This window comes from Dasypus novemcinctus, chromosome 18 (genome assembly GCF_030445035.2).
Source record: "Dasypus novemcinctus isolate mDasNov1 chromosome 18, mDasNov1.1.hap2, whole genome shotgun sequence".
NCBI lineage: Eukaryota > Metazoa > Chordata > Mammalia > Cingulata > Dasypodidae > Dasypus > Dasypus novemcinctus.
This window is the reverse complement of record NC_080690.1, coordinates 5,190,010-5,211,960: the sequence shown is the minus strand read 5'-3', so window position 1 is coordinate 5,211,960 and position 21,951 is coordinate 5,190,010. Positions and strand designations below refer to the sequence as shown.

At 62.4% G+C, this 21,951-nt stretch overlaps 1 protein-coding gene across 1 annotated transcript; it reads right to left on the bottom strand.

Annotated features, from left to right (window-relative positions):
• On the bottom strand, positions 1-21,193 carry SLC38A8 (solute carrier family 38 member 8). Its single transcript, XM_058279649.2, has 10 exons — positions 21,011-21,193; positions 18,046-18,244; positions 14,636-14,768; positions 13,575-13,676; positions 12,333-12,390; positions 6,894-7,008; positions 4,876-5,023; positions 3,013-3,221; positions 2,873-2,924; positions 1-309 (listed from the first exon to the last, which is right to left on the bottom strand). The coding sequence occupies exons 1-10, from the start codon at positions 21,191-21,193 to the stop codon at positions 216-218; spliced, it is 1,293 nt and encodes a 430-aa protein (XP_058135632.1). The 3' UTR covers positions 1-215.
• Between the last annotated feature and the right edge of the window lie 758 nt (positions 21,194-21,951).

Here is a 21,951-nt window from a genome sequence, read left to right as displayed (position 1 = left end):
TCACAACACCCCCAAAGTAGGGTTCCCGGGCCTCAGCCCCCCCCCAATTCCCCCAGAAACCCTTTGAACAAGGACAAGCCCGAAGGAGCAGTCTGACACGGCGACACGGAGCCTCTTCTCCAACATCTTTATGATGAAACACTTTGCTCTGCCTCCTGCTGGACGGGCGCAGCTGAGCGGGCCGGCCCAGGAGGCGCGAGGGCCCCTTGCTGCGCTCAGGGCAGCTCCAGGACGGCCGTCGCCACGCTGTGCCCGAAGATGAAGACGCCCACCAGCACAGAGACGGCGCCCCAGAGCTCCAGGCCGCACCTGCCGAGCAGGAGAGCCGCGTCAGCAGGCGCCTCGCGGGATAAGCCAAGTAAACGTGTAGAGATCTCTTAATATTTTGAAGCCCAGTGGAAATGCCAATTTGGAAAAAAAAATTCCAAATATCCTTTACCTGCAGAGATGGGTTTGGAGCTGATGGGACAGAGTACCAAGGCAATCACGAAAGCTCTCCCTTCACCTGCTATTTCACAACCTCGCCGCTCCCCAATATTTAGCAAAGAAACGGGGGTGAAGACACCCGTTCCAAACCCCCTTCCTTTCCACTCCCATCGCAGGTTGAATCATATTCACCACCACTCCACCCCCAAAAAATGTTCACGTCTGAATCCCTGGTCCCAGGAATTGGTCCTCTTGAGAAATGGGTCTTTGAAGGCATGCTTAGACGAGGCCACGCTGGAGTAGGGGTACCCTAAATCCAACGACAGTGGCCTCAGAAGAGCAGGAAACCTGAGTCCCAGACACCCAGGAAAGACGGCGAGGGCAGCCGGGGCAGGCGCGGGAGCAGCTCCCCCCGGGAACGCGGGCACTGCGGGCGGCACAGGTGCTGGGAGGGGCCGAGGAGCCCGCACCTGACCCCAGGCCCCTGCCCCCGCCCGGGGGAAACCCATTACTGCTGTTTTAAGCCGCCCCGTTTGTGGGCCTTGGTGGTGGGGGCCCCAGGAAACTCGGGCACCCACCGCTGAGAGCCAAGAGAGAAGAAAACTTTCAACCACCCTCGCCCAGAGCGGCCCCAAGCTCCGGGTGCCGAGCCGAGGCGGCTGGGGCGGGCGGCCGTGAGGCCCACTGGCGAGCTCATGATGCCCCCGTGGCGGCGAGATGCAGACAGCGAGGCAAGCGCCGTAATAAGATTCCCACAAGATGGCAGGGCCGACGGGAGAGTTCTGGCCCCATTAATAAAGGCCAAAAGGATCCGTTGCCATGGAAGGCGCGTCTCTAGCCAAGCAGCATGCTGGAGCAGCTGTGTACGCCGCAAAGGGGCAGGAAGGGGCAGGCGTGCCCGGGGCTGCAGCCCGAGAGCAGCTTTTATGAAGCACAAGGCCCTCAAGAGCTAAAAATATCTTGAAAGCCCGTCGGTAAAAACTGCTGTGAGCTTGGATCAAGGCCCAAGCGAGATGTCAAAAAGTCAGCATGGGGAATGTCACTCACAGGGTCCCAGGACCCCTGGGAGCCTGTTCTGTGCCCAAGTCAGGTTTGGAGACATCCAGAAACACTCTTCTCCACCCAGAAGTCCCCCCAGCCAAGCCACCCCTTTGGGAAAACCAAGCTCGGCTCGATGTGGCTGGAGGAGCAAGGAATGCCACAGCACGAGTCGGCCACGGGGCCCCAAATCCATGGCTGTGGCGCCTGCGGCATCTGTGGTGGGGTGAGTGGTGCCCCCAAAAAAAGACCCATCCACCCGGAGCCCGTGAGTGTGAGCGCATGTGGAAATGGGGTCTTAGGGTTGTAATAAGTTAAGGGTCTCAAGGCGAGACCATCCTAGATTAGGACGGGCCCTAAATGCAATGGCACGTGTCCTCGTGAGAGGACACCAAGACGGGGAAGACGGCCTCGTGAAGACGGAGGCAGAGCGGGAGGGACGCGGCCGCAAGCCGAGAACGTGGGGTGCGGCAGAGCAAAGCAGCCCCCCTGGAGCTTTGGGGGCGGCACAGCCCTGCCCACCCCTGCCTCTTGTCGCCTGATCTCCGGAACTGTGAAGAAGTTTCTATTGTGTTCGGCCTCCAGCTTGTGGCCTCTGTCAGGGCAGCCCCAGGAAACGGGTCTGGCCTCTCTTTACCTCCCTCAGCCTCAGTTTCCACATCTGTGAACTGGGAATGGTGCCGGCCACCCCTCAGGGTGCCCGAGGATCTGCTGAGGCAGAGGCGACTGCACGCCCCTCACGCTGCCCTTCCAGCAGGGTCAGACCAGGCCCCCCGAGGGCAGGGTCCCGGGCTCTCAGCTCCCCAGGACAGCCCCGAGTAGGAGGGACCTCGGAAAAACGGGCGCTGAGCCAGGAGACGGGCCGCGCTCCCATCCTGCCAGCAGCAAGGGGAGGGAGGGGGTCGGTTCAGGCTCCGGCTCCGGCAGATGGGCGTGTGCGCCAGCCCTGCTCGCACCACTGCCAGAGCTGGCGCGTGCCCAGGCTCCCGTGGGACAGGGAGCCCACGGTGCAGGAGGGCAGTGAGCGTGAAAGGGACGTGGCCGGGTGCCTGGTCAGAGACGGCCGACTAGGTCTGCTCCCTGGCCGTGAGACGTGCCGTGCCCGGGAGCTGCCCGGCGCCAGCACCTCCGCGCCATCGGCCCCTGAGGACCTGCTGGGCCTGAACTCAGGCCCGAGGGGCGCGAGAGTGACAAGCCGGGGCCTCCAGACGGGCAGGGACGTCCTGAGGCTGAGTAGCCCCCACCCACAAGAAGCCCCAGACCCCTAGAAGAAGGGAGGCGCAGGTGGGCCTGGGCACAGGCCCCCTCCCTGCGGCCCTGGCTGGACAGTGGGACCTCCATCGTCCACTGAGGCCCTCACGCCTGGGGGGCCCCTCCACGCCGCTGCCCCTGTCTTGGGGACACGTACTTGACTCTTGGTCCCAGGGGCTCGGCGTCCAGGGCACGGATGAGGCACAGGCCTGCAAAGGAGAGAGGGAAGGCCAGCTCTTGGGGACCGACTCCCAAGCGGCCCCGAGCGCAGGGAAACGCGGGACGCAGGCGACTCACCTGGGAAGATGAAGATGAAGAAGGCGCTGACGCCCCCGATGGCGCCGATGATCTCGCTGAGGTCAGGCACGAGCAGGGCCACGGTGAGCGTCAGGGCGACCCACAGGACGGTCAGCGGCATCCGCACCCACAGCCCCGCGGGGTCCACTGGGGCCCTGGACCCGCGCGCCCAGCGGTGGGTCCTCCTCCAGAGGTCCTGCATCACCGACCTGGCCACAGAGGACCCAGGTCGCCTGTCTGCCGGCTGCCCTCCCCCCAGGCCAGGTGGGGGGCTGCACGCCCACGCACCCACTCCCCCCGCAGAGCTCGGCCAGCTCGGTGGATCGCCCACCATCAGGCAACCCTCGGAGAGGTCAAGTGCAGGGACTCCGAGCCAAGTTCCAGGCCTGGCTCCGACCTTTGCCAGCTGAGTGGCTTGGGGCCAATGACCTAAACCTCCCATGCCTCCAGTTCCTCACCTATAAAGAGAGATGGTGGCGGCCCCTAAAACAAGGAGCTAGCGCAATGCCCCGCACACGCAAAAGTACCACAAACACGGGTCGTCACGGGGGTCCTCCCCAGGGTGCCCCTGGCAGAAACAACACGGGCTTCCAGGACAGGGAAGCGAGCAGCCACAGGAAAGAGCGGCCAATGATGCTGTCGGCAGAGAAACAAGCCCCAAGCTGGAGGAGCGGCAAGCTGTGCTGCTGGGTCAGGACAAAGCGGAGAAGCCCCTTCTGGTCCTGGCCCCAGGAACTGCCATGTGTCCTGAGCAGTCAGCTCATGTTCCCCTTAAAGACCTGGTGGACCATGTGACTGACCAGCTTTCCCTCTTCACTCTGGCTGCTGGGATGCTCAGAGGTACTTTCTCAGCAGGTAGAGCCATATTTTTGGTGATGTCTTCATCTAGTTGTAATTTGCCTGTCTTGTTGTCTTGCAAGCACCTTATAAGCCAGTTTTGTGCTTATTTATCTGCCAAAGGCATGGAATTGGATGGGATCAGCATCGGTAAGGCTGCAAGGTGTGGAATGCGCTAGAAATGCCCACCTTTCTGAATCCAGTGCCCACACTGACATTTAAACCTGCTTGGCTCAGCCTGCCCTACCCCTCGCTCAGGTTCCTCTGCTGTGGACCGGGGACTGGTCATTCAACAAAGAGTTGAGTGTCCAGCTGAACCTCTCCTTTCGGGGTCCCCAGGTTCTTTAGGACAGATGTCCTCCTCTCGACCCCACTGGAGACACATGGTGAAACGTCCCCACCAGCAAACAGCCAGGGGACCAAGAGCTCAGAGGCGGGGCTCGACCAGCCAGCTCTGCCCCCCAGCTCCGTGACCTTGGAGAGTCACCTCAACTTCCCAGCCCTCGGCGGCTCCATCGGAGGCCAGGATGACGGGGGGGAGGTGGCTGCGCCCCCTTCACGGGGTTGCTCTGTGAGGGCCCCGCACGACGCCTACACCAGGAGCTCCCCCAGTCCTCCCAGACTGGGCTGAGCTAGGTCCCCGAAAAGGACACGGCCAAGACCTAACTCCCAGTAATTGCGAAAAGGCACCTTATTTGGAAATAGGGTCTGCTTTTTTGCTTTTTTTTGTCGAAATAGGGTCTTTGCTGATGGAATTAATCAAGGTGAGGTCACACCAGATCGGGGTGGGGCCCATGGATATGACCGATGCCGCTAGAATAAGAGAGACAGCGGCCCGGGGGAGGCCGTGGACGACGCTGCCATAAGCCAAGGAGCGCCGGAAGGGGCAGGGAAGGAGGGCGCGGCCCGCGGGCTCCCCGATCTGGACTCCTGCTGTTCCCAGCCCCAGCAACCGCCCGCGCCCTCCCCGACCCCAGCCTGAGCGGGGCCAGCGCAGGAAGGGCCCCACCCGCCTGCCCGGCCCACCTCCCCAGGAAGAGCACGATGGGGTAGACGGTCACGACGGAGACGGCGAAGACGACTCGAGCCACGAGGACGGCCACGTCATCAGCTGGGTAGGACATCAAGATGTCAGCAGACGCTTCCGTTCCGAAGGTCAGGAAGCCGTAAGCCCCTGAGGACGGGAGGAGAGGGGGCCGGTGAGCCATGCCACGGCCCCCCCGCGAAGGCGGACGGCACCCGGCGTCCTCCACCTTGACCCGAGTGGCGCCGGGGAGGGCAAGGCAGCACCTGTGGACGGGGGCTTCCGAGGCACGCTTCCGGAAAACCGACCCCCTCCGAGACCCGACCCTGGGGCTTCTGCACACACGAGCTGGACCGTCAGGCCACGGCGCAGGACGAGCCCAGCCGGGCCCGGAACCTTCCAGGAGGAGCCCCTCATCTCTCTTGGAGTTAGTAAGTGGAACCGAGTCGCATCATGGCCGTCATCGTGCTATTAACGCACGGACACGGGCTGGGCGCTTGCTGGGCGCGGGGCACCATTCACACGTTGCTGAGAGGCTTGTTTCAGAGGGCACAGCTAGTGGGGGGCATAGCCAGGACTTGAAGCTGGGGAGTCTGGCCCCAGAGTCAGGCTCTGGGCCCTCCGGCCTCTTGGGAAAGACTAGGACCCTCCCAGAGAGCTCAGCCTCTCCTGCTGGCTCGCGGGCTCCTGCCGCAGGGCCTTTGCACCTGCTGTGCCCAGAAAGCTCTCCCCCCCACCACTCCCCAATATCCCCCAACTCATTCCCTCACCCCCTCAGGTCTTCAAAAGTCCCCTTCTTGGAAAAATGATCCCGACTCCCCCACCCAGGCTGTGCCTCCACCCTCCAACCATGTCCCCGACTCTTGCTTGCCCCTTCCCTGCCGTCTTCCTCTGTAACCCTCCTCACCGTCCAACACTCTCTGCCTTTTCTTATTTGTCTCCCTTCCCTGTCCCTGTACCCCAGGACGTGGACTGATTGAGGGCAGGGACTTGCCCATGTTGTGTTCACAGGGGCTCCCCAGATGCTCACATCCTGGATGGACAGACGAACGGCGAGCGGAGGCAGGCCTGGGGGCCCGGGGGCGGGAAGGCCGAGTCCCTGCATCCGTTTCTCACCTGCGATGATCTGGGGCGAGAGACCCCACCTGCCCAAGGGTAGCTCCTGGGCAGGCACCTCGAGGGACCAAGAGAAATGGCAGGTCCAGGCCCTGGGGGTGGAGGGGCAGGGACAGGGGGTGGGGGTGGGAGCTGCTTCCCAGCCGGGGGAGCCTGGGCCCCTGACGCTGTGTTGGAGGTAGAAGGGCCGGGGTCCAGAAGGAAATCTGAGCACCGGGGAGGGTGGCAGGGGAGGAGACAGAGCTCGCCCAGCTCACGACACCCAAAGCCCCCACCTTCACAGGGGTGCTAGGTGCACCCAGGGCTGTGCGCCATCACACATGCACGACGGCCACAGAGAGCAGCCGGCGGACGTCCATTTTCCAGGTGGGCAGAACCAAGACCCAGGAGTCACTGATGGCCAGCATCACACAGCTCGGGGTGGTGGGCTCGGGGCGGCAGGGCCCCACACCCCGCAAAGCTACCTCCTCGCGTCCAGGGTCCCCTGCCCCATCCCGAGACCTCTGGCCAATGTGGAGGCTGGTCTCGGCTGCAGGGTCCTTCTCTCTGGGCCCTACCCCAAAGGCCCTGAGGTCCCCGGGAAACGGGGTCATCTGGGGTGGCCGGAGTCACGGGTCCCAGCGCCCCAGGCCAGCAGGGGCCTCCCAGCTCTCAGCAGGTCCCTGGGAGCCGCGGCAGCCCCTGGCCGCCCCGACCCGTCAGGTGCAGCCCCAAGGTCCCGGCTTTGCCCTGACCTTGGACAAGCCACAGAAACCCTCTGAGCCTCAGTTCCCACGTATGAGACACGGGGACGTCTCTGGGGCATTAAGCATGACGGGTTGGGGCCCCTGGCGAATTTTCAGTGAGTCGTGGTCACTCCCGTTCCACACGGCACCCACCCACGCCCCGGCTGCCCGGGCCATACCTGTCAGCGAGTAGACAAGGCAGCATGCCAGCAAGGACAGCACGGAGACCAGGGCCCAGTGGGACAGAGCCCGGCTGCGCATGCTGCAGTAGACAGAGACAGCAGCTTCGTGGCACTGCAAGACAGGGGGTGGCCGCAGGTTCCCGGGCCGGCTGGACCTGAGGATCCCCTGGACCAATTATTTTATTTTATTTTATTCTCCCCCTCCTTGCAGCTTTTGCTTGCTGTCTACTCTCTGTGTCCATTCACTGTGCGTTCTTCTGTGTGTCTGTATTTTTATTTTTATTTATTTTTCCTCCCCCCCCCCTTGTGGCTTGCTTGTTGTCTGCTCTCTGTGTCCTATCACTGTGTGCTCTTCTGTGTTTTTACTTGCCTCCCTTTTTGTGGCATCACCTTGCAGAGTCTGCTCTCCATAGCACTTGCAGGTGGTGGCGCTCCGCAGCGTGCGGGCTTCACAAGCAGCAGGCCCCGGGACGCGAACCCAGGGCCTCCCATATGGTAGACGGGAGCCCGACTGACTGAGCCACAGTCGCATCCCCCCTGGAGCAATTTTTATAATACCCATGTCCCAAAGACTTCCGGAAAACAACCCAGACATCCATCAACAGTAGAATGTAGAAGCGAAGCAAAAGAAATTCACGTGGAATAGCACACAGTGATAAAAAAGGACAAATGCCACCACACACCTCAGTGTGGGTGAGTCTCAGAAATCCGACGTAGAGCAAAAGAAGCCAGAAACGAGAGAATGCACTCTGCGAGGCTCTGTCGAGGTCAAGTTCAAGCACAAGCCACACAAATCTGGGGCAGAGTTTCTCAGCCTCGGCTGTATCAGCACTCGGGGGCAGAGAATTCTCGGCCCGCTGCCCTGTGCCACGTCCTCACCTCTCCCACCCGCGGGCTGCTGTTCGCCCCCCGCCCCCCAAAGGTCTGCAGGCAGTGCCGCGTGGCCTGGCTGAGCAGCACTGCCATGTGGTGACGGAGGCAGAACCGGACAGCCGTTGCCTTGGGGTGGGGCTGGCTGTGCCCCGGGTCCTGGCCAGGCACCGGGCACAGTGACATGGGAGCACGCAGGCTTCAGGGGAGCCTGGTTTGGTGTATATGTGATATTGTGATTAAAGACGTTGCATGTAAAATACACATAACCGAAGCCAAGCGCCCATCCTGCGGCTCCAGTGTAACCGGGCAGCGGCAGGTCCTGGACATGACAGTGTAAACGCAGCCCAGGGTCGCTCAGGGGCTGTGACACTCCGGGTCCTTCCCAGGGTCCTAGGAGGGTCCCACCGCTGCACTCACTCTTTAAAGATTTACTTCTTTCTCTCCCTCCCCAACCCCCCGTTGTCTGCTCTCTGGGTGTTCTTCTGGGTCTGCTTGTCTTCTCATCAGGCGGCTCCGGGAACCGCTCCTGGGACCTTCCGGAGTGGGAGAGGCGATCACCCTCACACCACCTCAATTCCCTGTTTTGCTACGTCTTATTTTCTCTCCTCTGTGTCTCTTGTTGTGTCATCTTGCTGCGCCAGCTCTCAGCATTGGCCAGCATTCCTGCGCGGGGCGGCTTTCCCGCACTGGGCGGCATTCCCACGCAGGGGGCACTCCTGCGCAGGGCGGCATTCCAGCGTGGACTGGCACTCTGTGTGGGTCAGCTTGCTGCATGGGCCAGCTTGCCCTCACAGGAGGCCCTGGGCATCAAACCCCGGACCTCCTCTATGGTAGGCAGGAGCCCAATTGGTTGAGCCACATCCATTCCCTCACTCACTTCTGACCGACCCTTTCCCGGGGCCCCTCCTTTTCTGGGCCCAGGGCCTCTGCCTGCTGGCCCTGGCCCAAGGGCCACGCTCCCCGCTCTCCAAGCTCAGACCACCTCCGCTCCTCGGGTGACCCAACTCTGCGCTGCCTCGGGGCCTCTGCCCACGCTCCCTCCTCACCCAGGGTCTCTTCTCCCGTGACGGGCTCCGCCTCGTCCTCCAGGAAGGCCCGCCCCAGCCCCCGACCCCACACTAACATGCCCGAGGTGCCTGTCCAGAGGCGGGCGCCACGGCCCCGTCCGTGCTGCTCTCCGCTCCAAGCTGACGGCTGAGCCCAGAGCCGGGCACGCGGCGGGCCGCTCTTGGGCTCGTCCGTCTGAGGTCGTGGCTGCCACGGGGCCTCCATCTGACCCCGGCTCTTGTCACCCCGGTGCTACCTGGCACCCCACCAGGTGAGAGCTGGGGTGTGCAGTAAACAAGTCCCCACAGGCCCTGCCCTCCTGGGCGCCCACTCTGGAGGGCAGGGTCAAGCCAGGTGCAGCCCCCCGAATTCCAGCCGCGGCTGTGCTTCTAGCGCCGCATGAGCTCAGGGAGCAGCCTCTGGACGCGCCGGGGGCCGTGGGAGCAGCCTCCTTGCCAGCCGTGAAGCAGGCAGTCTCGGCCGGGCAGAGGGTGCCTGATGGCCCTGGGACCTGTGGCCAATGGGCAGCGGGACTCGGCAAATCAACGTGCCCCCTGTTCTTCCATGGGCCTTGCTGGGGTGCGCCCTGCACCCGTCCGGCGGCCCAGGGGGCCAGGAGCCCCACTGCCCACCCCAGCACCCTGCAGGGGGTCCCTACTCATCTCACATCCCTGCTCCAAATGGACCACAGCCCCCAGCCTCATCTTGGGGGTCGGTCCCCAAACCCAAGGCTCCATGTCCTGCAGGCGGCAGCAGAGCCCACGGCTGTCGAGAGAAGACTCACGGTGGGAAAAGATGCTGGCATGGTGGGCACTCATCCCTGCCTCCTGCTTTCCCCCAGACCACTTCACCAGGCTCCTGTGGGCTCGTCAGGACGTCCAGCAGTGCACTGCCCAAGGTGGGGCCTGTGCCGTCCCCAACAGCCCTGGGGTGGCAGCGCCAGGCCTGTGCCGTCCCCAACAGCCCTGGTCGCTAGGAGATGGATGCAGGAACGGGGACGCACATAAGAGCCCCAAAGCGGAGACGCCCCGCGTGTCTCTCAGCTGATGAATGGATCAAAGTGCAGCTCATCCGTGCGATGAAATACTATTCGGCCATGGAAAAGGACTCAGGTTCTGCCCGCTGCTGCCCGTGGACGAGCCTTGGAGCAGGTGCGAGAGCCAGGCGCCGGGCGATCCACCCGCATGAGCTCCAGAGCGAGCAAACCCACAGACAGAAAGTAGGGCTCAGGTGTCGGGGTGACAGCTAAGGGGTTCAGGGGTGGTCAAAGTATTCTGGAATTGACTGTGGTGACGGGTGCACAAGTCTGGATGTATTCAAAGTCATGGGCTTAAAAAAAAATAAAATAAAAAATATAAATAAATAAATAAATAAAAGCCATGGGCTTGAACCTGAGGTGGGTGGGCCGTGTGGTAGGGGGCCCAGAAGGCAGGAACGCTGGTGGAAAGGACAGCAGAGGGTCAGGGAGCAGGCCAGGAGGCTGGGGCGGGCCCCACGGCCCACCTGGGCTCCTCCGTGGCCCCTCCACCGACGCTCGTGGAGCAAGGCGGGGGTGCTGCCCCATTTCTAATGTGTTTGGGGGCGTCTGAATGAGGCCAGAGCTCCTGATGACAACAGGTGGCTTTCTCACCCCTCCTCCGGCCGTGCCCCCACCCCCTCAGCCGATTTCCTGCCGCCTTCACCTGTATTTATTCACCCCCCCTCCCCCAGCCCTGCCTCTCCATGCCAGGTCCCTGTGCCCTGGGGCTCACGCCGCCCCTGGCCTGTCCCGGCAGCCCTCTCGCTCACATCCACTCCAGCTCTCCACCGCGGCGCCCGTGTCCCTGGCAACGCAGCCCGGGCCTGGTTGCCAGGAAAACGGGACGGGGGGGGGCCACGGCAGAGGAGGGGCAGCCCCACGCCTTGGGGAGACGGGCGCCCGGCGCGGGCCCATCCAGCCATCTGGCGCTCGGGGATGGAAGAGGGGGATTGCTGCTCGAAATCCAGACGCCTGACAGCCACGTCGTCGCTTTAGAGCTTTCAAAATATTGGGCACGCGAAAGGAAATGCGAGAAATGCCTCTGAGCTGCTGGCAAAGCCACGGTCCCTCGTAAGGAAGGGAGATGGCAACCTTTCAGAACTCCAAAAACAAACGGTAGTCAAGAAAAGCGCGATGAAGACTGGCGTGGCAGCTAGTTGATGGAGAAAGGATATTCTGCTATGGAACCATTGTGACTAGGAATGGAAGAAAATGTAGCATTGAGGTGGAGAAAGTGGCCACAGTAGTTGCTGAGGGCAGGGAGAGGGAAGAAGAGATGTGATGTGGGGGCATTTTCGGAACTTGGAGTTGTCCTGAGGGGTGCTGCAGGGACAGATGCTGGACATTGTATGTCCTGCCATGGCCCACTGGATGGACTAGGGGAGAGTGTAAACTACAGTGTAAACCACTGTCCATGCAGTGCAGCAGTGCTCCAAAATGTCTTCACCAAATGCCATGAATGTGCCACGATGACGAAAGAGGTTGTTGATGTGGGAGGAGTGGGGTGGGGGTGGGGCGGGGGGTATATGGGGACCTCTTATTTTTTTTTATGTAATATTTCAAAAAAATAAATAAAGAGAAAAAGGAAAAAGAAAGGACACTCGAGTGGCTCAGAAGCTCAGACACCGCCTCAAAGCCTGGACGGCGCTCCCTGGGCGCTGCGGGGGCGGCGGGGCGGTGGGCATTTCGAGGAGACAGAAGCACATCTTCCCTAAAGCAAGCAATGAGAGCGCGGGGCCGGCCGCCACCCTAGGACTGGAAAACCAGAGACCCACCAGAAGATGGGGCACCATGCCACGCCCCCAGCTCGCCCCCCACGGTTTGATTAGAACCCCCAGCCCTGAGGCACAGCCGTCCCAGGCACCTGGGAGCCCCCCGCACACCTCCCCAGGGCTGTCCTCTCCCCCTGCCCGCCCGCACCCGCCCCAGCCCTCCAGGGGTCCAGGGCCCCTGGGTCCACCCTGGGGCCACATTGGAAGCCCCTGCACTGGGCTCCCCACGCCCACCCGTACTCCAGCCCCATCGATGGAAACTTCTGTGCATCCTCAGCCTCCACACTCCTGCAGTCCCCTAGAGCACAAGCCCCCTAAGGCGGGAACCAGCCCACACCTTTGCTCCCAGGTCTCCCCGTGGCCCCACCTGCGCAAAGTCGGGCTGCGTGAGCACTCAGGCGGCCCTGAGGCTCCAGGCAGGGCGACGAGCCGAGGGCCCGCAGAGGGGCAGGCCCAGCGCCCCCTTCTCCACCCCACGCCCGACAGCGTGCTTCTGGCACCGGCCCACCAGGGGGCCGGGCCCCCAAGTTCAAGGGCAGTTTCCACCTCAGCGAGCCCAGGCGCCAGCCCCAGATGCACGATGCTCGGGAGACGGCCCGTGGGCAGAAGCGGTGGTCAGGCCATCACGTGCCTCTCCCCGAGGGAGGCAGCGCTCTCCCGAGGGAGCAGGGTGTCACCCGACACCTTGGAAAGTGCCACACGCTTCAATCCAGACGCTGAAATTACCTGAAATCCAAAGCAGATGGTGGGAAAGACGCTGAATACAGAGGTCCAGGACGAAGGGCTGGAAATAGACAAGAAGAGGTGTTTATTAGACTAGAGATGGACTCCAACACCTGTCAGCTTGAGAGAATGACAGTTAAGCAGCACCAGGAAAATACACCTGGGCACGACCGCCGCATGCGGCTGTAATTACTGCAGTGCCAGGTTTGGGGAGATGGGAAAGGAGGCTTCAGAATGCTGCCCTTTCTAAATAGACCTTGGCAGGTATTTGGCACCTTGACGCTCCCATCGGCTCTCCTCCGACACCTGACGGGCTCGGGGCCACCCATACCCCCTCTGGGCCTGCGCCAGCCGCATCTCCCTCCTGCCCTTGCCTCTAACTCCACGCGCTGGTCTGCTCGGCGTCTCCACTCAGATGTCTCAAAACTGTCCAGCCCCCCGGCTCCCCCCTCCCCGCTGCGGGTGCTCAAGCCCACAGCCTCAGAGTCAGGCTTAGCTCCCTGGCACTGTCCACTCATGTCCACAGCACCAGCCGCGTGGCCGGCAGGGCCCAGTGCCAAACGGACGTGAGTGCATTGTTTTTGCAGCTGTCCTGAAAGTTGGTCATTATTTCAGAATAAGAAGTTTAAGGTAAGAAATGAAAATGCAGGGCACCTGTTCAGCAAGGATGGAGCATGTCCAGGAGGACAGCAGGCTTGGGGCCCTCGGGCGCAGGGACCCGTGGGCCGCACAGATCATAGGCCATGGGGTGGCCTCAAAGGCCACTTCAGCCACCCCAGGGTCTGAGCAGCCCCCAGTGCCTCCAGTGCCACCCTGCTCTGAGACGCCAGGCTGCGGCGGGGGCCCTACCTGCTCTGCCCTTGACCCTGGCAGACCACCACGTGGCCGGAGGGATCCTTTTAAAACAGAAGCCATGTGGCACGCCCCCAGCCTGCCCCTAAGCACCAGCACGTCCGCCCTCACTCTGCCTCCTCTCCTCCAGCTCGCCCCTGCCCAGGAGCCTCCAGCCACACCACCTCCTCACTGTCCCTGAGCCGGGCACCGCGTCTCACTGCTGTGGGGCGACAAATCCACCACCCCCACCCCAGCAGCCCAGGCTGCTGGGCTGTTCAGGGCCCCTGTGACCCTGGTCCTGGGCCCCGTGGCTGAAGGAGAAAAGGGACCTCCACGCCGCTTCCTGCCATCGGAGCCACCGCGGCTTTTCCTCTGCGTCCCCGCCCCAACACGTCACTGCCTGAGACTCACCTCCGTGACAGGCGCAGCTGGCGGACCAGGCCCTCGGGCGGGAAGTAGTAGTGCAGCACGATGACCAGGGTGAGGTAGCAGGCAGCCCAGGTGCCCAGGAAGCTGGCACAAGGCGGGGGCGCGTCAGGGGTGCCCCATCAGGCAGGGGGCACGTGCCCCGAGGCACGGGTCAGAGGGCCTGCCAGGAGGCCCACGGGCTCGGATTCCAGCTCTGCCCCTTGCTATGGGGCGTCAGGCAAAGCAGGCCACCCCGCGAGCCTCGGCTCCTTATCTGGACAACGGGGACGGCAGTAAGGCCATCTCGGGCCCAGAGGAAATCAGACTTGTCGGGTCACAGTAACAGGGCAGCGTTAGGAGCTTCCACCTCGCTGGCCGGAGCTGGCCGGTGGCCTGGGTGGCAGCCCAGGCAGGACCCTCCCGGGCTCAGCCACACCTCGGAGGCATGTGGGAGCCCCAGCTTGGCCCAGCGAGGGGCTGGGGCTGCCGAGGAGGCGCAGTGTTCCGCCCGCCATACCTCTGTTCTACTCCCAAGGTGAAAAGCCTACAGCAAGGAAAAAGGAATTACGGAAACTCCCCGGGATAATTTTGCCAGGTTTTAATTGTTTCAAAAGTGGATGCAAAGCCTCGGACCATAAAGTGAAAAGTACGTGTGCATCTGTGTCTGTGTCTCATGCATCTGTGGGGCTGTGTGTACACACCTCTGTGTGTACATCTGTGCACCCGTGTGCCTCTGTGTCTGTGTGCACATCCTTGTGTGTACATACGTGTGTGCCTGCGCACGCCGTGTATCGGGGTGTGCACCTGCAGGTGTCCGTGTGCCAGCGTGTGCACCTGTGCCTGTGTGTACATCTGTCGCCACTGTATGCAAAACCAAGTGTAGAACGACTGAATACCACAACTCCAGCAGCCCCCGCTGATCTGCTGGGTTGTGGACTTTGTTCCGCCCGCACGGACACGCTTTCCCCGTGTCCTGTAGAAGTGTCCTCCCTCCTCCGGATGGGAAGTCCTTCCCCAGCGCCAGGCAGGCAGAAGGCGCTGCGCGGACGCCCGCGCCCCCGTACCTGGTGTACTTCTGGGAGCCGAGCTCGCGCGGGGCCGACAGCGGCAGGAGGACCAGCGCGGAGAGCAGGGTCAGGGCGACGCGCTGGTCGGCGTACCAGGGCGGCGGGCTGCCGGGCAGCAGCGAGGCGCTCACTGGCGGGGGGAGAGGGGACGGCTGCAGCACGGGCCCGTGCCCCCAGCCCTCCCGCCCAGCCCTGGGCCCTCGAAGGGTAGGGGGGCTGCTGTGGGTGCCAAGTCAGCCTCAGGACCCTGAAGGGTGACGAGTGTGATGGGGGCACAGGCCCCCACCCGAACTCGTTCGATAAACGCGCACCCAGCACCCCGTGCTCCGGGTTCCATGTGCCAGGGGGACAGCAACAAGCTGCCTGGTGCACAGCCCTCGGTGCTCGGCCATGGAACTTGGGTGCGTGGGGCCCAGCAGGGCTGGGGGTGGATTCGGGGCCACATCACCGGGGGGTAGCTCTAAGCGGCTGCCGGGCCCCAGAACGCGGTGGCTTAGAGCCACCACCTCCTCGTAGCACGTGGTGTGGTGGGGAGTGATGGGGGCAGGACTCAGTGGGCCCTCGTGGCACAGGGAGGGTCTGCGGGGCCTGAGGCGGCGACATCCTCTCGCCGAGATCCCACTGGGGTCTCTCCAGCAGCAGAGGCACCCTCTCCCACCGCAGCTCAGGGCCCATGAAGCCACGGCCAAAGCTGCCCGAGCGACCGAGGCCCGGCCCCGAGCTGGCTCGGCCCCACGACCGCCGCATCCTGCTGGCCACAGCCGCTGCGGAGCCACCCCGATTCAAGGGCAGGGGGTGCAGAGCCCAAGGGGAAAGGTGCGCCCACGAACCGCGGAGACCGTTGTGTATTGAAAGGATATTAAAGCCTTGAATCCCCAAAATAGTGTCAACAGGGAATGTAAACCAATTGGGAAAAACGTGCCTTCGGAACAGCGCCGACCAACGTTTGTGCCAAGATGAGCTACGGGCTGGCTTGATGCCAGCCAAGGGCTGCCCTCCCTCAATAAAATAGTGATGGTTGGACCTCGGAGGCGTAAAAACCCAGTGGACGCTGCTTGCGCGCGCAGCACGAGGGGCAGGCTGACCCGGGGGTGCTGACTGCCAGCCCCGGTGCCCAGGCCTTGCCTTGAGGCCACCCCGCCACCGCGCTGCAACCGGCTGCAGGCCCTCCACTGGTGCTGCCTTGGTCGAGCGCCCGAGCTCCCCTTAAAGGTCCCCGCCACCTCCTCCGGGCCCCTCGGCCAAGGCACCATAGAGACTCTTGTCCCTCCACCTTTAAATGCCTTGGGTGCCCTTGACCTGGTTCCGGGGCGTGCTGGCAGCTGGCAATTAAGCAAGCGAATAAATTGCCTTGAGCATCCGACTAGCGACTGGTCCACTGCTGAACTGACTTTGAATTCTGTCTGCTTTCAGTTTGTTAGGACAGCGACATCTACACAGCGGGGACCATGCGTAATCCAGCGCAAAGAGAGGAACGCAAGGGGGGAGGGAGGTGGGGAAGGGAAGAGCGGAAGGAGGCTGGGACGCGTGCGGGGTGGGGGGCTGCGAGTGCCCCCCACGCTCCTGCTCCCTCTTAGAGGAAACCTCGAGTTCCGGCGACGTCCGCCTGGCCGTCACGGAACCCCCTTCCTCGTGCTCACGAGCAAGTGCCCTGCCCGCCTGCGAGGGCTGGGGGCCTCCGCCAGGCCACAGACGCAGCGTGGGAGCCAAGCGGGCGCGTCCGCGGGCTTCCCTCCTCCGCGTGGCCATCTTATCTAGCCGACCCCTGCGGCCAGGAAACCGGCTGACAGGAGGGCTACAGCGGCCCCTTGCTGAGCCCGCTCCTCGATGTTCTCAGTACCAGTCACTGCATTCAAATCATTTGCACCCGACTTCTGCAATGACTCCCCCAAGCACCCACCCAGAGGAGACCCTCCCCTCCCCCCTCCCAGGACGGAAACAAAGACACATCCCTGAACACACAAACGCACACTCCTAAGCAGTACGGTCTCCACCCGATCAAGCACCCAGAGCTGGGGGGCCATACCCTAATCCATGCTCTAAGCAATGGCACTCTACTACCAAGCCTGAACACAGCCTCAGAATCCTTCTTAACCCAGCAACACTGCCAGCTGACTGGAGGTGAAATGGAGGTGAACTCTACTTGCCACTGGCAGGCAGGGGGGCATTTTTGGTGCCCTTTCACACCTGGAGGTGCAGATATACGATCTTGGGGCTTTGGGGGATAAGATGTGTTTCCCAAGAGATGGAAGCGTTTCATTTCAATCTCTCATAGCCACAGACCTTTTCAGTCATGGTTCAAAAGACAGAGAAGAGAGAAAATAAATAGCAAAACAGCAGACCTAAATCCAACAATAATTACATTCCCGTCTAAAAGTCTACGCCCTCCAATTAAAGCCTGAGATTGTCAAAATGGACAAAGAAGCCAGACCTGACCATATGCTGCCTACGAGATACCCATCTTAAAATCCCAAGCCACACGGGTTCAAAGTAAACAATGGAGAGAGAAACGCTGTGCAGGCACGAATAGTCAGGAAGCTGGAGCTACACATTAATATCAGAGAAGGTAGATTTCATGGGAAGAACCCCCAGAGACAGAAATGGACGATTCTTCATAACCAAGCGGATTGACTCTTCATTCGCACGTGCCTCACAACAGAGCTTCAAAATCCACAAGGCAAAATCTGACAGAAAGGGAGAAACAGACAAATTATCAGAGTTGGGATTTTAACACCCCCTCTCTCAGAAATTGATAGGATAATTAGAAAAAAAAAATCAGTAAGCTATGGGAGAGCTGACCAAAACTGTTGACCATCTCGACAACAGACCTTTCTAGAACATCGCACACAACAACGCAGCACACACGTCCTTTCCAAGAGCGCACCGAATGCACACCAAAGCACGCCCGGCGTGTTGGAACAAGTCTCAAGACATTTCAAATGACTGGAACGTTACAGAGAATGTTCTCCGACCACCATGCCATTAAAGTAGAAACTGAAAAGATAATCTAGAAAATTCCCACGCAATTGGACATGAAGCAGCACGGTTCTAGACGGTGCCTGAATCCAAGCAGGCAACCCAGGGAAAATTCTGAAACCGTCTGAAAGGAATGAAAATGACCAGAGAGTAGGTCCAGCTGGGTAGGGTGCGGGCAGCAGCGCTTACAGGGAGGCGTTAGGGACCCCCGAGGGTCAAGGACGGGTCCTGAATCCAAGGTGCCGCCTCTCCACAGGGCTCCCCCTGGCCGGCTCGTTCCGCCGTCTGTCGCTCGGGGTGTCCCCACATGGCCTGGCCACAGCGCCTCCTGCCTCCCGTCGTGCTGTCCCCGCGAGTCCCAGCCCCCCTCCCCGGGAGCTCCGGGGTGGTCTCTGCGGGGGGAGGGGGCTCCGCGCAGCAGAGGGACTTACGCTTCTCCAGCTGGTCCCCGATCACCCGGAGCAGGGCCACGGAGATCATGAGCAGGTTGCCGAGGAAGCAGGCGTCGCAGAGCGCGCCCGCGGCGGGGCCGCACAGCCCGCGGACCACGCCCTGGTAGGTGCCCTGGCCGCTGGCAGAGGCCGCGTAGCCCAGGACCACGAGCCCGCTGGCGAGGAAGACCAAGGACACCTGCAGAGCAAGAGCGTGGAGCCAGGGCCGGCCCCGGCCATCCCCATGGCCCCCACGGCCCGGTGTGGCCAGGCAGCTCGCCGGCTGCGAGGCTGCAAATCTGGGATGCTCCTACCATTCTGTTCATACCATCCTGTTCCAGCTGAATGGAGCAGGCTTCAAAAACCCAGAGAGGTTGAGCTGCTCCCCCAACGTGGCACAGCTCAGGGGCAGGGGCCAGGAACCAGAGGCAGAGAAGCCCTACCTGGGCTGGGTCTGTAGCTGCCACGTGCCTGCTCTGCGGCCTGAGGCCATCGCTCGCCTTTGCTTTTGTGCTTGTGAAGGTGGGCAGTACCACCTACCCCACGGGGGCGGTGACCCATTAGGACTGAACAAAGTCTGGCACAGGGTGGCGCTCAAGGAAGGGTGGCAGCATCCACTAGTACCTTCAGGACTCCCTCTCCAGTGCTCCCTCTCCAGACTCCTTCTCCAGTGCTCCCTCTCCTTCAGCTTAAATGTTTTTCCCCAACATTTATAAGAAAAATTTCAAGTATATAAGAAAATTGAAAGAATTTTCCAGTGAACATGCACACCCCACTACCTGCATTCTACCTTGAATAGGCGGTCCTGCTTTCTCACATTGCTGTGTCTTTCCCTCTGTGCATCCATCAAACCACAGTGATGTTTTTTTGTTTTTGTTTTTTTAAAGATTTATTTTTTATTTATTTCTCTCCCCTTCCTGCCCCCAAAACCCTGTTGTCTGCTCTCTGTGTCCATTCGCTGTGCGTTCTTCTTTGTCCACTTCTGTTGTTGTCAGCGGCACGGGAATCCGTGGCTCTTTTTTTGCGTCATCTTGCTGTGTCAGCTCTCCGTGTGGGCGGTGCCATTCCTGGGCAGGCTGCACTTTCTTTTGCACTGGGTGGCTCTCCTTATGGGGTGCACTTCTTGTGCTTGGGGCTCCCCTATGCAGGGGACACCCCTATGTGGCACGGCACTCCTTGCCCACATCAGCACTGCACATGGGTCAGCTCCACACGGGTCAAGGAGGCCCGGGGTTTGAACCTTGGACCTCCCATGTGGTAGGCGGGCGCCCTAACCACTGGGCCAAGTCCGCTTCCCCACAGTGATGTTTCGATGCATCTCGAGGTACAGGCATCAGTGTGCTTTTCCCCAGCATGCCTATCACAAATTAGAGCTTGGCATTTGTTTTCAGCCCTTTTTCTCCCTTGTAAGGAAAAGTTCATATCGAACGAAACTCACAAACATCCACTGTTTGGTTTGAAGAGTTACGTCAAACGTCCCAGGACAAGCCAAACCCCTCTGGAGCGAGACCAACGCCTCCTCCAGGGAGTTCCTCGTGCCCTTCCCAGGCCGTGCCTGCCCCCAGCCCGTCCCCAGAAGCCACCAGGGATGGGCCACGTTTCCACGGCCGCGTCCTTCCGTGTCAGCCTCTCCCACCGGGCACGGCCATGCGGGGCGTCTGCCTCGGTGCGGGCATCGGTGGTTTCCTGCAGGTGCTCTGTTATCGGGGGTGTTTTCAGTTTGCAGCTTCTGTGAACAACGCTGCGTGGAGTGTTCTAGAACGAGGCTCTTGGAGGACACAGCTGTCACTTCTCTCAGACACACGCCCGGGGCTAGAGTGACCGGGTCACAGAGGAGGCATCGGGGCGCTTTGTAAGAAGCTGCCAGAAGGCTTTGCACAATTTGGACGCCCCCACCAAGGGCGAGCACCAGCCCCGGGCGCCCGGGCGGGGGTTTTGAGCCCCTCCTGTCCTGACTGCGCCCAACTCTCCGCAGAAATCTCAGACGCCACCAGCCCAGGCCGCTGCCCGTGGCTCTTGCCGCGTTCCTCCAGAAGCCACAGCGTACCTACTGGACAGGGCACCGAGGTGCCTCGCGCGTGGGAAAACGCCATCCTGGCCCCGCCACGGGACCCCTGTCCATGCTGCTTCCTCTGCTGGGGCCCGCCCCGGCCCACTCCGCCCCTGCGCCCCCCCCCCCCGCCCCCGGCTCCTTCGTCCTGCTGCTCCTGCCCCAGGCGCCGACAGCGCCATGCCCCTCCTGGGGTACCGGCTGGCCCCCGGAGCCTGTAAGGCGACCTGCCCGGAAAGGTCTTTGCGGAGATGAGAGCAGCCGGGACGACTCGGAACCCAAGGACCAGTGCCCTCTGGGAGGCAGCAGAGGAGACCGAGTCGGCGGCACGGGAGGCCGGGGCAGCGAGGGGGGAGGGCTGGGCATCGAGGGGGGAAGAATCTTCCAGAAGAAGGCCCTGTGCTCAGCGGGAGGCTCTTCGGGCCCCGCAGCGGCTTTCTGGGAGGGGAATGCAGACCTACAGCGCCCGGGGAGGGGCGGGCTCCTGCGCCTTGGCCCGCGTGTGTGCGACGCGCGCGTGGCGTGTCACAATCAGTAGGAGGCCTGAGCTGCAGGCCCGGATTTAGGACTCAGTTACCCCGCTGAGGCCAGCAGCCAACAACGGTCACTCGCAGGCGGGATGGTGGCCTGCCAGCCGGACGGGGCTTGGCGCCATCTCTACCTCGCGCCGCGGGGCTGCGGGTTGGACCCAGCAGGGGCCGTGGGGGATGCTCTGTGCCGGGACCACTGTGGGATTAACTTTCCCCCCGTTCGCCGAGCGGGAAAGAAAACAAAATCCCAAAGGGGCTGTTCGTAAGGCAGCTGTGCCAGTCTGCACCAGCGCCCAGGGCCCCACGCGTGGCCCCCATCGCCCTGGCACTCACCAGCTCCACCGGCAGCGCAGCCCCCGCCGCCCCCCGTCGCCCCGGCACTCACCAGCTCCACCAGCAGCGCAGGGCCCACGCCGCCCGCCCTGGCGAAGGCCCAGGGGAAGCTGAGCAGGCCGGCGCCCAGGGCCGACTTGAGCAGGATGACGCCGGCACCCAGGGCCGACAGGCCGGGGGGCGCCGCGGCCGGAGGCGGGTCCTCGGGCCGGGCCCCGCTTCTCGGGCCTTCCATGGCTGCGGGCGCAAACGGAGGGCGCGGGGCGGGCCTCCCCAGCTCAAGGGAGCGTTCTTGAGACACGACGTGTCCCACCAGCGGGTCTGGTCCGCCTCTTCCTTCGCCTCTGCTCCCCCATCCACACCGTGGCACTTCCACGTGCCCCCAGCGTGTGGTCCTCGGCCCTTCCCCACAAACCAGCGCCGCCCCCTCCCTCCCCCTCTTTATCCTCACCCTTTCCAGCCACTCAACCCCGCCAAGACCCTGACCCCCTCCCCAGGCCTCTCTTCCACACCCCCGCCTCCTCCCCCATCTCAGGCCACTCTCCCTCCATCCCCCCCACTTCCGGCGGGCTTCTGTGGCTGGCAGTGCGCCAACCCTTAGCCCTTACCGCGGAGGCAAGCTTCAAGGTGACAAGGTGACCGTCAGCCCTCGGCTGGGGAAGGGGCGTCAGGCTGGCTCCAGGTTTAGCTGCATTTCCCGGGGGTGGAAGGAAGGCTCTGGCTCGCCCGCGCTGGGTAGCTAATTAAGGAAGCCCAAGACAGTATGGGCAGGGGTCACGCCCCCGGTCCTGGGAGGACAGGGGCGAGTGGCCAGGGTCATCTGCCCCTCGGCTTCTGAGCCGGGCTGGTCTGAAGTCTTAAGACCCCCAGCCCCCACCCCAGGTGCAGACCCCTCCCTGGGGGTGGGGCTTTCTCCCACTGCCCGGTGGCTGGCTCAGGAGAGCTCAGCTGGGGGGGCAGGGGTCCCCTCCTCAGGCCCATGCCGTGACCTGG